This window comes from Gossypium arboreum, chromosome 6, assembly GCF_025698485.1.
Source record: "Gossypium arboreum isolate Shixiya-1 chromosome 6, ASM2569848v2, whole genome shotgun sequence".
Lineage (NCBI taxonomy): Eukaryota > Viridiplantae > Streptophyta > Magnoliopsida > Malvales > Malvaceae > Gossypium > Gossypium arboreum.
In genome coordinates, this window is record NC_069075.1 from 14,634,037 (window position 1) to 14,650,999 (window position 16,963).

General features: G+C 33.4%; 1 protein-coding gene across 1 annotated transcript; it reads right to left on the reverse strand.

Annotated features, from left to right (window-relative positions):
* Positions 1 to 621: 621 nt before the first annotated feature.
* On the reverse strand, positions 622 to 2,587 carry LOC108458283 (pectinesterase). Its single transcript, XM_017757620.2, has 2 exons — positions 1,549 to 2,587; positions 622 to 1,459 (listed from the first exon to the last, which is right to left on the reverse strand). The coding sequence occupies exons 1-2, from the start codon at positions 2,498 to 2,500 to the stop codon at positions 768 to 770; spliced, it is 1,644 nt and encodes a 547-aa protein (XP_017613109.1). The 5' UTR covers positions 2,501 to 2,587; the 3' UTR covers positions 622 to 767.
* Positions 2,588 to 16,963: the final 14,376 nt, after the last annotated feature.

Here is a 16,963-nt window from a genome sequence, read left to right on the forward strand (position 1 = left end):
AGTGTGCCATAAACTAGTATATATTATTTAAATTTTTAATTGAATTGTTGACTAAATTGTAGTTTAGATGACAACATCGTTGTTGCAACCATTTGAGTAGCATGGGATCAAAAGCGTGTTATATACTCCACTTTAAAGATTAAGGGTAATTGGATAGTTTATTACATAATTATCATTTAATTATAACTCTAAATTTATTTACTTGAAAATTAAATCATTTCATTATATATTTTTATAAATTATTTATATTAATATAAATATTATATACAAAGCATGACTCTAATTTCCTAAAGCATAGCAAGGGCATAATCTAGTATATATTATAATATTCCTACTCTGCTTGTGGCAATCTAATACAGCTAAATTTCTAGAAATTCCTCTACCCTTTATAAATTTTTAGTAGAGTGACTCCTATTACATGGGGTAATTTTACCTCTATTTGTATAATACCTCTGAATCTCTATAATTCTAAGGGCGTCATAGTTGAAAAACTTATGATCTGATCACTTGACTGTTATTCAATGGTCAATTACTCTTGATTCCAGCATTGTTGATTTATGAAATCTTGATTTGTTTCCACAGAAGTTAGTGAATTGAGTACGACAGGACAGCAGCAAACTCTTGTTCAAAGCAATCCTTTAATTAAACAACATGAGCTTCATTGAACCAGAAAACTCATGTTACGGTGAAAGGGATGAAAGGAAGCTTTCATTTATTCAAAACGAAAACAGTTGAAGCCAAAAGAAACCAAGCCTAGCTAATTTATTTTACAGCCCTTCAGTAAATGTGACTCCAGTAGGTTTCAACCATGATCCTCCTTGTATAAGCCCAGCCACAGTGAATTTCTTGGCCTCGTCTGCACTGGTAATGACATGATAGCCTGGCCATTTCACTCGCTTGCTAGTTCCAGCTCCAGGTCCCTTGTTCATGTACTCCCCATAGTACAGTGTCTTCAATGCGAAATCCCCGGTCCAAACTGACCACCCTGATGGGTCAATATGGTCACCAATGTGTGATTGCATAACAACAGTTCTTGAATACTCCTTCCAGGGACGCCCCAGATATGACTTGAAGGACCCTTTCACTGGCTCAAGATCAGAACTTGCTATTATATTACAGCTTTGGATCGAAGTGCCCGTGTTTTGGTTCGGGTCTATTCTGCCTTGGGCTGTAACCATGTTTGATTGCTTGTCCATCGGCTTCCGGACCACCAGTTTGCAATTCTGGAACACCACTGCTGCATCACCAAATATGAAATCCACTGTGCCAGTAATTTCGGAATCTCTGTAGAATTGGCGGTTGGAGTGGGTGTAAAGTGTGTCTTGGTAGCCATCAATCTGGCACCGATTTATAACCGATTGATCGGCTCCGACACGAAGGGCCACTGCTTGATGCTTTTGTGGCCCTGCTGTATTTTGGAACCAGATGTCTTGGGCCATAAACCCATCACCAACAGCCGCTGATTTATTACCATAGTCAAAATATTTATCAGAGAAATGTCGATGAAAGATATAGCTATATTCTAGTCATGAAGGGTGAGATCTTTACCAACAGTGGCTGATCTGAAGGTGGTAGATCCATCAATAACATTCAGGCTGCCGGTGATAATGGTCGATTTCATGCCATCACCAACAATCATCAAATTCTTCTTGTTCTTTCCTATCTCAACATTTTCTTTGTAAGTACCTTTCTTCACATAGATTATGTACCTGGTCTTGCTTTTATCTGGTGCTGCTGCAACAGCTTCTCCTAATGTCTTGTACTTGCCACTCCCATCTTTGGCCACCACAACATTGGCCTTAATTTCGTTAGGCAAAGATTGTAACAGCTTCCGATCCTTGCTGCTGACCCACGATGGGAACCCATCAATCAATGGATCAATAAGTTTTGTTTTCCTTGGAGAAAAAGAAACAAAAATGGCCAGTGAAGTTCTTGCCCTTGATATCAGGTCATTGAGCCCTGGCTCCATAAGGGTCCGAGCTGACCCTTCCAGGCCATCCAAGCATGTGACATGGTTAGTGAGTACACTACTTAGCCATGCGTGAGCATTTGAATAGGATGTGGCATCTTGTTTATCAACAGCCACCATGGAATCCATGATCCTATCCATGGATGACTCCATTAACTCCATGCAATCAGCCAAAGCTGCTTGCTCTCCCGGATTGTTGATCCGATGCTTAAACTTCTTGGCCACATTCATGGCATTTTGCATACGAACTTTGGACTGCTCTAAGAAGGCTTGCAGTACATCACCAGCATCCTTCATTTTCAAGGTCGTATTTGATGCCATTTCTGACAGAAATACTGAACATGATTTCTGGTCAACAGCTCTCTCACAAAACCGATATGGGAGAGCAGTACTAGAGGAGCTAAATCTAACTGAACGAACACTAACCAAAGTAGCTGAGCATATTATAGCAACCAAGGTGAAGATTAGGAGGAGAATCCTGGTATAAGAGGTTTTGGATCTGTCTAATAGAGGCTGATGGGGAGTGGTCATAGTTGGTGAGTGAGCTCGATCTGCTTAACTTGGAACTACTTGGCTCTTTTGTCATATCATCCTTAAATAAGCAACAAGTGAATTAAGTACGGTTTTTTTTAATCAAAGCACTTAAGTAAAGCAATTAAAGGGATAATATATGAAATGATTGCACACAAATCAAAAGTACTTTATGATTATATTTTCTCAAATGAAAGAAAATGATAGCTATCATTAGGCAGGATTTGAAAGAGTTTCTCATGGTGGATCATTTGCCATGGATTAGATAAATGTAATTTTTGTTATATTCGAATTTGAATTTATAAATTTGAATTAATTTAGTTGGTATATAAATTTCATACACCATCAATCAATAATATTATAACAAATCATCATTACATTTAAGGATAAATTCTAAAATTATACATATATTTTGTATATTAAACTTGATTTTGTGAAATTGTATACATAAAATTTTAATTTGATCTAATTCTCACGAACTATTATCACAATTATTGATATAGCATTATTTTATATTTATACATTGCATATAAAAATAAATTGATATATTTATTTCTTTAAATATATATGATTGAGTCAAGATTAAAGTTTCATGTACAGTTGAACCAGAATCAAAGTTTATTGTATATAGTTCCATCAAATTAAAGTTCATGTATAATTTTGAGATTTATCTCTTAAGTTTATGTATTATTATATGAATTAAATAAATTGTCATTCAACTATTAAATGCAAATAACTATCTAAATTTAATAAGTAAAAGAAATAAAAATAAGGGAAAATAGTTAGTACACCTCTACAAGTAAGGTTAGGGTTAAGAAATGTCCATTAAAAGTATAAAAAATATTAAAAAATACATAATAATTTTTAAAATTGATTGTGAAATAAAAAAAAGTTAAAACATATAAGATTAAATATTCAAACTCATTAACCAAAGATGTTCATTCTATACCGACGTTGAGAGATGGAACTGTAGAAATTACGTGCTAGTGTTATATGCATGTATGTAAAAAAAAGTGAAATTGAATAATGGGCGTTTTGCTTTTTCTGGGTCCCGGGTGACTACCAACATGTTTTTCAACGCATGGCTAAATATTCAACCCAATTTTATTATTAATTGGCAATTTAACAAGAAAAGGCAAAACATTGATTTAAACATTTAAAATGCATTATGGTAATTTTGTCAAAATATAATTTAAAATTGAACGTTTATTCCAAATCAATGTAAAAAATATAACATACAAATGGTATGAAATGTCTGAATGTTATCTCAATGCATGCTTTTTCTTGTTTGTTTAGTAATTAATACGACTAAAGAGCTTTGAACTTATCCATTTAACTTTTAGTTTTTTTTAGCTATGGCTAAGAAAAAGCAAGGAATCACGGTGAGAATGTCTACCACTTCAGATCCAAGTGGGGATATTATATCCTCATATAACATTGGGATCCATCCTCCCCATGCTGAAATTCACCATTAAAAAACCAAAAAGTCAATCTTACCATAACTTTAAATTTTATGTATGAAAAGCGAATGAATTAAATATTGAAACTTTATTAAATGCCGAGAAAAGGATTTTTTTTTTTAATTCAACTAGTATTTGCATCTAATCATGATGTTTCTTTGATTATTTATTTATTTATTTATTCATTTTCAATGGCAGGGGCTGCATCTTGTGAACAAACATAAAGAATCCGAGGGCTGTCATTTTGGACGAGAGATGGGGATTCATTTTATCTTACCTTTGACCCTAAACCAAATTCAAACAAATCAACTGGCCCAAAGAGACTTTGAAGGATCCGGTCCGACTCGCCCATAAACCAAATTCAATTTCACTTTCTTCCGTTATTATTCTCGGTAAAGGGTAATATGTTACTCCACATGCCGGAGGGTAGCCTTTCGAATAAATGGGGTCGAGTATCAAAAACCAATATCCAGCTTTCACATAAAATTCGCTGCCGAATTTTCCTCGCTGAAAACAAGTTGGACTTTCATCTCCCATTGCCTTTGTTGCGAAGTGGCCATTCATGCAATGGCAAACTCTTCCTGTGAAGCTGCAAGCTCAAGCAAGTCTATGAGCTCACCTAAAGCTGCTAGCTCAATCAAAAGTGCGAGCTCAACTCAAGTTGCTTGTTAAGTCAGATGCGAGCTGTTATGAGTTGTTGGCGAACCCCAAATGTATTACAAGAAGGGTTGGCATATTCTATTGATGATATTTTGTAATTAGTCTGCTTGCTGAGATTACTTGCTAAAGAAAGCAGAGTTAGTATTGATTTGACTTTTTTTAGGTACTGACTTTTACCTAATTAGTTTTGTATAAATTTCATCTTTATGTTTTCAAGGTGTTTTAGTACGGCTTGTTGAATTATCTGTAACCACTACACCCTTATATATATTGTAATTCATGTGAAATGAAGAGGGTGATGAAAGAATTTAATAGCAGTAAAAGATTATGCTAAGTATTTTTCCTTATTTTTTATGTATTTATTCTTTCAACTTCTCTAAACTTCAAAAACCTTGTACATAGAGCATCTCGCCGCCTCACTACAACCATGTTTGTCACCACATTATTAGTTGTAGTGATCATATGAACCACATCCAAGTTATCACATTCAACCACCACATTACCAGATCCTTTCTTCTAAGCAACTGATAGACCATCAAATGTGGCCCAATGTTTCACTTGGATAATATTTCCAATACCTGCGTTCCTCTTGAAACCAACAATCCAATTACCACCCCAATCCCTTAGTACTCCCCCTGCAATAGCCACATTGTCACCTTGAGATACCACACCATCAGTATTAACTTTCACCCACCCTTTACTCAGAAAACAAAACCAATCTATCAAACACTCTCAACTAGTTTTTATCACTGCCATTATACTCTTTGCGCAACAAATACTATGTTGTCTTCCTTCTCCTGCACAATAATTAGCGTTAGTAAAGATAGTCATATTTCTTTGTTTCTGTTGGCACTAACACATAACCACAAATAAAGTCCCCATTCAATATCACCAATATTTATATTAAAAACATAGCGTTAGAGTTGCCAGTTGCATCATTAATTGCAATTTGAACACAATGCAACTTGCTTATTTTGTTGGCATATTTTGACTTGATTATGATTGATAAATAGATTTATTCAAGCAAGGCTATTTCAAAGGAGTCCTAGCATGATTTAGTTATCTTATTTAAAGAGATACCGCAATTGAAGAAGTTAAAGTGAAGAAGATTTCTTTTATCCCATGCTATATTAAGAAGCCTAACTGGGGTGCAATTTTAGTGTTTTAAGGCAATCATACTAGCTTGAATATATAAGTTCAACAATGTCTATATATTCGAGACTTGTTTTAGGAATGAGTGAAGAAAAAACTAATTTATTCATTAAAGGAACTTGTTTTAAGCGTATATTGTTTTATAAACAAACCATTTTGATCAGTTTATGACTAAGTGCTTATTTAGTAGTGCTTAAAAAAAGCACTTCTGGCTTCAATAGTACTTTTGGAAGAAAAGTTGTGCTAAACAAGTTGTTTTTGGCTGAAATTTTTAGCTTTTCAGAGGTGCTTTTCAAAAGTACTTTTAAAAAAGAGAAGCTAAAATTTCTAGCTTTTCCTCTTCCAAAAGCATTTTTTGTGCTTAATTACTTTTTCACCTCTCTAATAACATAGTACTTTCCCCTCTTTTTTTCTTGGTGCTTAATTACAAATGTGTTAAAATCATTAATTAAAAATAAAAATATATTTTTAAAATACTAATTACAAATATTTAATGGTTATATCTAAATATTTGAAATATAGACTATATATTCTAATTAAATTTTATAAATAATTAATATTTATTGCTTAAAAATATTTAAAATTATGTTTCATATATTAAAATATTAACAACAAGTTATAATAATTTTTTATATTCTTACTAAAATATAATAATATTACCTAATTTAAATATTATTTAAATACATATTTATTACTTGATAATAACATGTCTAAAATGGACATTTTATTTCTCAAAAGCACTTTTTGACAGTAATGCTAAACACTCAAATTTTAAACCAAACTTTTCAAAAGTACTTCTCAAAAGCATTTTTCCATAGTATTTTTCAAAAGCATTTTTCAAAAACATTGCTAAACTAGCCCAAAGCTTTTAAGGGGGAAAGACTAAGTGCAACATTAAATTTAGATAAGTGCATAGGAGTGAGCTTAAATAAAGTCTTCTACTATTGAGCATTATTTTGAATTACGTAATTAATTCGTATGTTCATTTTTTTTTGAATTCTAGATGTATAATTATATAACACCCTAAACCCGACCTAGACATTATGACCAACTCTAGCGATATCACATGGAATGGATTTTGAAAACAGGGTTATCTCGATAGAAACCAATTTCAATTGTTTATCTTCTATTTGTTTATATTTATTCCAAAGCATTTATATAATTAGTCGAAATGTGTTAAGACGTACCTCTTTTTAGCGGAAGCTTACAAAATCATTACGTTTAGGAAAAATCATTCGATATTTTTAGAAAGCCTTTGTTTTTGGTAACATTAAAAGCATAATACGCAGTCAAACCCAAATTAAAACAACAGTTCGAAAAGTCCACATTTTACAAAAATACCCAGAAAGGAACCAAAAATTTGAAGTAAAACCCAATCAGAAATAGTACGTAACAGGTGGTCACCGTCGAGTCCCCCGCTGCGTCGATCCACTTAACTTTGTGGATTACCTGTACAGATCAAACAGAAAAGAGTGAGTGTACGTAAACTCAGTATGTAACCCCACAGAATTAAGCATGTATACACACAGAGAAAAATAGATCCGGTCAGCTACAGATTCGGGCCTAAGCCCATTACAGAAACAAATACACAAATACACAAATCAAAATTAGAATCCTACCCCATCATTTACACACCATCTCCGACCATCCCTATACACCTTGTGGGGTTTAAAACACCCACCTATCCTTACACACCATGTAGTACCGATGCAGCACATAACATATATAAAGCAACCATGCTGATAGATTATAGGCATAAATTACCTTTCAGAACACTTCCTCTAATATACATCATCCCAACCCCAATATCAAATACAGAAAAATAATCTAACAAGTTTACATGCTTATAATCGTATATAGATAGCAGATAATAATGCAAGTAAACATGCATCAGAATTCTAATCAGATCAGAACATCAAACAGACAGTTCATACAGTTTAGGGTTTAATTAGCCCTTACTGACCCTACAGTAGGCCCATAGTAGTTTGGGACAACCCGTGCAAACTTAGAAAAAAATCAGATAAATGGGCCCACACAACCATGGGGTTTGCCCGTGTGGGCCCACACTCCCATGTGGCCCACACGCCCAGATTGGCCTTGCCCGTGTGGATCACATAGTCTGGCCCAGATACCACACACTCGTGTGACATGCCCGTATAGGCCCACACACCCATGTGGCCTACACGCCCAATTTAGCCTAGCCAATGTGGCTCACACGGCCACACTCCGGCCATCACAAGGTCGTGTCTTGGGCATGGCATGGCCTTTGTAGATCACACAGTTGTGTCATCACACACAGCCTATCACATGGCCGTGTGGCGTCGACAGTGGGGTTTTTTGGCTTTCACTGAATCTCATTTTTCTGCGTTTCAGGTACACACTTGGTATGATTTCGATGCGAAAACACCCCCGAGACAACCATCACCTAAAATTGACCAGTGGATTAGTCGCTTAAAACATCACTAACCCTACCGATATCAAAACTACAACCTACTTAAAACACCAAAACTCTTACCTTCGAACGAGTAACTGAAATTTCGCACAACTACAACGTCGATTGAAGACCCTCAACCCCTTGATCTTCTCCTAAACACCAAATGAACCTCATTAACCAATGATTCATTACCCACAACAAAACACACCTACTAAAACTTACCAATAACATAAAAGAACACCCAACTATCAGAATTCAAAAATCTGACAGCAATTTAGAGAAGAATAAAACAAAAGAAAAGGAAAAGTGCCAGAGAATAGGAAGAAGAGGAAAACGACAGTCTAAAGGATTTTTGGAAGAAAGAGAAAATTTTAGAAAAACTGATAAGTTATCAGGAATCCCCCAAACTTCTCCCCCAAAATCCCACTAACAACCACTTCCTCAGAATCCCAACTCCACCGAAACACTAGCAGTCAATAGCATAAAAATAATACACATGCTCACGTAGGGATTCGAACACAAAACCTCTAACACACTAACTCCCTTACCACTCAAACTAGCGGGCTCATTCTGACATGGTTATGCCAATAATTAAATGTAATTCCACTGAGCAAGGATAGGGCTTAAGTCAGAAAAATACCAAAATTTACCAAAGTTGAGGCTTGATCTTGGGACCTCTCACACACACCCAGAACACTTAACCACTGAAGTAGATACACAATTGTGTCAAATTTTTACAAAAGCAAGAATAAAAGTTGGGGCGTTACAAGTAAGTTACAACTCATAAAACAATTAACTAGCAACTCAACACTAGCATTTAGTATCAAAGTTAGTGATAATACTCTAAAATGACATACTTTTATGTGTTAATTACATATATATTTTGAGTATGATCCTACTAATTTGTATTGTTTATGGTTTTTTATCTTGTAGGGACTAAATTGAAGGAAAAAATTTTGAGGGCAAAAAATGTGAATTTAAAGACAAAATGGGTCCGCATGCGAAATAGGGAAGAAGTGGTACCAAAAATACAAAGTGTAAAAGACTTGGGGCAAAAATTCAAAGAAGAGATTTATGAACATAAGTCTTTATTTAAATTTGAATTTTATTTTTAGGATTATTGTTAGGATTATTCTGATATTGTTTAGATTTAATTTCAAATTATATCTTTTATTATCTTCTAGAGTTTAAATAGGAACAAACTAGGTTTTTTATGTACTATAAATAGGGGATGGAGTGACATGAATATTCACTCATCATTTCTGTAAAAGAACTCTTTCCCCCTAAGGCTCTTAGCCTTTTTGTTCATTTTATTTTCCAATAAAATTCCATTCTATTAAACTTGTGTTTTTTTTTCCCAAAAGCATGAGCCACTAAACTAATCTAGCCAAAGGTAATCTTTTCATCTTGTGCAACGGCGGCCGCTTTGTATGTTTTAGAAGGTTGCACAGTCGGTTTGCTAACTAACTGCGTCAGTGGTTGTTGAGTCCAAGAGATAAAATGGCGTGGCATTCGCCATTGAGAAATGTTGATCTAGTGTAAGACGATCCTACAAATGTAATAATTGGCTAGAGTCAGGTTCCTCTAAATTGTAAGGCTAAAACTTAAGTTGAGTTGGTTGTAAGCGTCCTCTTTCACTATAACTGACTTATTTGATCATGAGAAGGATCACCTAAAAGCCTATGATTGAATCCAAGGATGATCAAGATAACTAGAGGCTGGAATCCCTTAAATCAAAAAACCTCTTCCCTTAACTCTATTTCTTTTTACAATTGCAATTTTAATTTATTTAATTTCAACTCGTCCATATTTTTAATTCTGTTTTTTAATTTTTTTTCCCAGGTCAGACGTTTTTCTTGGGCACGACTATGCCCATGATTTCGAGGAACAAGAAGTTGTAGCGATTCAGTCCCTTAGGATTTGACGCTACTTCCTTTATACTATTCTTTTCGTTATTTCTTAAGGATAGGTTATTTTTGGTGCTTTCAATGACACACTAGTTAGACACTAGAAAAAATGGGTGAAGATCATGTTTTGAATTGTTGAGACATAAACTGCAGTTCAATCTTCAAATCCCTTATGCTCAACGACTTCAACTACACCTACTAGAAAACAAGTATAAAGGTGCTTATTAAGTCCATAGATAAGAAGGAAAGGAAGGTAATGCTTACTAGTTAAGATCCTCAAACTACAAATGTTAATGGTGCAAGGACACCTAAGCTAGATACCACTTGGACTATAATAACCCATTTTTAATGGTGTCAGAAATAGTGGTTTTAGGACCATAATTCTGACAAGTGAGACAATAATATTATTTATTTGATATTTACGAGTATTTATTTGAGTCATATAAAAATATGGTTAAGAAATTTTAACATTTAAATAGCTAATTAGGTAAAATGGACTAAATTGTAAAAGCTACAAAAGTTAGTTTCCATAAGATTAAAGGTGTTAATTTAATAAGGAAATAAGGTTGGATGGATTTATTAGGTAATTTTACCTTTGGTTGTTTAGTAGATGATTTTATACACATATTTTAGTTATATTATATGTTGTTTTAAGGGCAAAATATTATTTAAGTAAATTACTAACATAAGCAAATAGTAAAAGTTATCCTCTTCTTCCTTTCTTTTTGTTTTGAAACAGAAAAAGTCAGCCAAACCTAGGAAGCATTCGGACAATTGTATTTGTGTGCATGTAAGTATTTTGTAACCCATTTTTCATTATTTTTATGTTTTTGAAGTCATTTTAGCTTAATCTAGCTAGCCCAGAGGCTAATTTGTAAAATTGTTAAAATTTTAGGGATTTACCATGAATGATTTATTTGTGTTTCTGAACTTAGTTGATTGATTCATGAGTTTGATAGCTAAAAATGACTAGTTTGTAAAGTAGTTTTATTAATTTTAATGTTTAGGGATTAAATTGTTTAAATGGTAAAACTTTATTATTTTTTGTAAAAACATGATAAATATGGGCTGTAAAGAGTCCCTAAGAGATTGGCTAGCATGAATAGAGGTTAAAATTGGTTAATTTGCAAGTTTCGGGTTTATAGACTAAATTGCATAAAAGGTAAAATATTGGGGTAATTTTGCAAATTTATAATAAAAGGGTCTATGAGTATAAGTTTGTTTATTTAAGCTATTTGAATTGTTTAATTGAATGAAAATTATTATCTAGATCAAGTAACGAATAAATTAGACTCAAATAGCGAAAAAGCCAAAATAGCAGAATAGTCGTTGGGTTCATGTTCGTAATCGTTTTTGTATAGGTAAGTTCATATATTGATTAATTTTGTTAATTGTTATTTTGGTTTAATTATTGATTAAGGTTGTGCTTTATATAGCTTTAGTTGATTGTGTAATGTTAACTAGTGTGATTTGGATTGAATTATAATGTAATTAAATTGATGATTATGTTTGAAAATGTGAATTTCAAGGATGTATATTTGACAAGTTATAATGGAGTAAAGATAAAGGATTTGGATATGTAATTTGTCTTGTTTGAACCTTGTGAATACTTAGGATACAAATGACATGTCATTAGAGGTTATACAATTTCGGGTGTTGGTTTTAGATGTCCTAGCGATGGTTGAGGTCCTACATTTGTTACGGATTCTCCACAACTCATGTAAGCAGGCCCATTTTACAGCTTGTGTCAGCATTACATATATAGTCACAGTTATAGATACAAGCACACTTTGTATGAGCATTGTTCCCGTGTATCCAATGTTGTTTCATTTGGTTCAACGGGTAATAAAGGCTTAATTGAATAATCGTAATTACAAGATATGTTATATAAAATTGATGGATGAAATGGAAAAAGGTTGTATGAATGCTTTGAAATATACGTATGTTACATATTAGAGATGTAATGAATGCGATGTATATGGATATGCTCAAAAAATATGTTTCTTGATATGGATAGATTTTATGTTCATTATTGAACTCACTAACTTGTGAGGTTGGTGTTATAAATAGGTAATGAATAATCTTATGAGCATGCCAATGGAATATTATATGAATTATATAAATTGAGCTTATTTGGTAAGTTTACGTTTAATATTTATACGAGCTTACTAAGCACTAGTTGCTTACATTAGTTGTTTTTCTTTTCTTGTATATTGTCGGAAAGCTCGATTAGTGGGAACCTAGTCAGAGCACATACACACTATCCGTCCATCATTTTGTTAGATGTTTTGGTTATTTTGTTAATGGTTATAAATGACATGTAATAGGAGTTTTTATGTTATTTTTCAATATGATGTGGTTTGAGCTTAATTGTATATATGACTTTTGTTTTGGCTTGTAAATGTCTATGTATATGTGTTTTGGTCAATTTGTTTAGGCTTCTTGAAAGTGAATAAGTTGTGGTGGAATGTCATGTAAATGGGTATATTAGTTAATTTGGTATGTTTGTTATATGTTTAAGTTATGAACTTGTAGAAATGAATTTGAAATAGTTTGGCGTATGAATTGTGTGTCAAATGATGGCATATTGGTTAAACATTTAGGATGAATGTATTATTATGTTTTAAGCTTGTTTGAATGCGTTTGGAAGGCATGTAAATAGATGAATTTGGTTTGGCTTGGCACCTAAGAAAAGGGCTTTGTTGTAACACCCTATACTTGGCTCAAACACTGAGCCCGAATATCAGGATGTAACACCACCATTACACATCACATGCAATTCATATGGTCTCATTATTAAGAAAATATATTTCATTTTAGCTTCATAATAATTACAAGACATACATATTCTAGTTATCACTAAAACATGTTGAACATTCACCAAACATGCTTAAAATAAGAATTAAAATGTACTAGAACCACTTAGCAAAATTTTTAAAATAATCATGTAGGTATCGATACTGAAACTGAGGTATTGATAATTTTCTTACATGGTATTGATATTATTTGAAAAATCGGTACCAAATCAATATTTTGTTTCTCACATAAAATCAAAACACAAGAAAATATCAGAATATTTCAAAAAGTATTGGTTTTATTACCCCAAGTATCGATACTCGTGATAAGGTATCGATACCAAATTATAATACTGACTTCCTACTCTTTGAAAAATCATGGAGGTAGCATTTTGAAACCCGGATACCAATAAATCTACTCCAAACCACAAAAATATCGTAGTTTAAAGCAATCAATCCAATCTAACTTAAGTCCATTCAACATGAAACTTATACCACATCAACAATCTCAACATGGCTACAATATCAATTTGAAACATCGAAAATATGTCCAAACAAGAATCAACATATCAAGATCCAAGTCTTTAAATCTAAAGCAAACAAATCATGAAAACATCCTAAATATCATGGCAAAACCAATAAAAAGTGTAGACACTCAATTTTGCCTGGGCCCAGAAATAAGTCCAAAAATAATAAACCCCCCCCAAAAAAAAACGAAGTCCAAGTTCAGTCCAGAATTACAAATATAATTTGGCCTGATCGCAATAGCCTATTACTTGAAAAGATTTAAGGCCCATCTACAAGTTTGACTCATATAGAAATATAATCTTCAATGATATGCAATCTTAGATGTGATATGGAATCTTAGATATGTTAGATATGATACAATCTTAGATATGATTGCAATCTTAGATATGATACAATCTTAGATATGATTGCAATCTTAGATATGATATACAATATTAGAAGATATGATTTTGTAATATTGGAGATTTAATTTGTAGATATCCTTTAATCTTAACCGTTGATGTAATTGATCTGTACCGTTGGATTTGGAGAGGCTCAACTATAAATAGAGGCCTCTCCCCTCATTGTAAAACAACTTGACTTCACTTGAGTTTTGGGAAGCAATAAGAATTCTTGAGAGCATTCACTCAAATTTCTCTCCCTCTTGCGTTCTTATTTTCTACGGTTTGTTCTTATTTATTCTTTGTTCATCTTCGTTTTCAACATTTTTTTATTTAATCCCTATCTCCTTGATTTTTTAATTCTCTTTTATATTTTATTTTTTAATAAATTTAGTATTATATCAAATTATTTTTTTAAAATTCTATATTATTCATTGTTTTTAAAAAATATATTTCATTTAATTGAAAAAGTTTTTTCTTAAATAAGGCAATGTTTGGTGTTTAGAAATTCAGAAAATAGTGCCCTAACATGCTGGGTTGCGATTTTTTTGTTTGACTAAATATCCAAATATCCTTTTTAATCAATTTTCAAAATCATGAGATAATTGTAGTTACGAGGATTTAAAACATCGTGTCCTAACATGCTGGATGTGATGTTTGTATACTTTCGGAACAAAGGAATCTCAAGTTTCAACTTTAGATTGTTCAAATTTAGAATCTTTTCAAATTTTCGACATTAGAACAATAAGTAATCAATTCGGTACCAATTTTGGGCGTTACGAGGGTGCTAATCCTTCCTTGTGCGTAACCGACTCCCGAACCTGTTTTCTTGAATTTCGTAGACCAAAACGTTTTATAAAAGTGATCCAATCACACTTAAAAAGGTTGGTGGCGACTCCCATTTTTATTTTTTAAAAAGTTGAACCCCGTTTTTCAAACCTCCCTTTAAAAATAGTTTAAATGACTTGGCGACTCATTTGGGACCTATAAGAGAGTCAAGCGAAAATTGATTATTTTCTGTCTTAATGTCGAAATTTGGAAAATTTTAAAATATGTCATTTTACATGTGTTAGTTGCATATGTTTGTTATTGTTTACGCACACATTGCATTTGCATGACCGTTGTGGTCACACCCTTAAGTGGGAGTGAGAAGCTATGCTTTCGTGAGGTTTTCACCTCCGCATGGGTTAGTGGATTGCTTCCGGGATACATCCATACCTATGTCTTCGTGAGATTTTCATCTCCGCATGGCCATAGGGAAATCTGTCCCCTTGAACCGAACTTGGTCCATATGAGCCTATAATTGGTGAGGATCGAGGAATCTGCTGGTTCAGGTACACTTGCTTTAGAACCGAACTACATATAGTGAACTTTAAGTGCTTGCCCCAGGTAGTATGATGATGACCTTTAGTACCTACCTTTATAAGTTCTTATTTATTATATTTTTTTTATATATGTGACACTGACTTGTTTTTCTTATTTTGCTATCATTGCATGTCATTTATCATTAAAAGGTGTCGATTCAAGGTTCGATTTCTGAGTTAGAAAGTTTTGTAATGGGGAATGAATATCTTAATAAAGTGGAGGACAACTTTTTCTTTTGTGCTTGGTCAGAGAAAACCCAAATAGAAAAAGGAAATAGTGTCACCGAAGGATACACATCAGAATTATGGGATTACACTCTCATTAGTGTGATGCAAAATAACCTCCAAGAGTTAAAGGAAATATTGTATTAATGGAGTAACGAAGCCAAGCAGTTGTTCTACAATAGTTATGGGGAATTGCAGTATTTGCTTGACATGAAGATAGATAAACAATTCAAGGTAAGTGTGTGGAGTATTGATGGACACTTCTACCATTACAGATGAAGATAGTCACCTTGTGGATGGTAAGGGTTAAAGACCTACAAAATTGAATTGGATGGAAAGAATTTTGCTCATGATGGTAGAAAAGCTCACTTACTATAGAATCGCTACCAAACAACAAGCTAGAATTTAATGTGGTACTTTAGGATGTTGTACTTATCAGAAATAATGGAAATGCAAGCCCTGATGGCCGGGATAGCCCAAATGAGCATGAAAGAAAGAGATTAAAGAAGATCGTATCGTTTAAAGACCTTTAAATTTGAGATTAGCTATGCTGCGAAGATACCCATGCAAGCAATTCGAAATGTTCTGTGGGGGCAGAAATTTAAAGACTCTCAAGAAGCACTAAGGATGTTTGATATCATTTTAAGGCAGTATGTTGTGAAGCTGGAATGCCTATTTGTTTGTTAATCTTTCTTTCAAGGTAATCAGAGCAACTTCACAAACATTGGAGGAGGTGTCTTTGGCTGTAGAGCTTACTTCATAGGTGAAGCTGTAATTCAAATTTAAGAGATAGCTGATCATTTACAGATACTGGTAGAAAGGGCAAGCACGTTGAGCACCAATATGAGCTACTGTTCAGATAGAGGTCGAGAGTTAGCTTTGTTATTGGATAGGGTTAAGACTCTGGGCCTACGAGTGAAAGCGTATTTGTAATTCATTTTATGAAAAGATTTTTGTTCCTTAAATAACGTTTTCTAAAATGAAACTGAATCGAGATCGATACTTTTTTGCATTCTTGCATTTGCATTACATTACATCAAAGAAAAGAATGTGTTGATTCGAAATTCGATTCCTAAATAGAATAGTTTGTCATAAGGAAACAAATTTCTTGATAAAGTAGATTATAGTGCGGTCATCTGAATATAGTCCAAGTAAACACGACGAGAGAAAGCTGGTAGTCCACGGAGGAATACATGATGTAATTGCCAGAGATTCAAGCCAACAAAGGTTATCCAAGAGCATGACGAAATAAAGCCGGAAGTCCACGAAGGAATACATGACTTGATTTAATTGCCAACGAAAATTATCCAAGAGCCGACACTTTTTTATGAGTATCATGAAGATAAGCGAGCAAGAGATCGAAGCTCAGATTAAGCAGCAAGGAGCTAGCAAAGGCATCTTTTGGAGAATTTACAGGATTCGACCATGAAGAAAAGATCAGCGTTTACTTGGACTATGAAGGGCAAGATCGCATATATAATCTATTTTCATATAAAGAAATCTATTTTCTAGAAAAGTTATTCTAATGGAATTGAATTCAAGATCAACATCTCCTTTT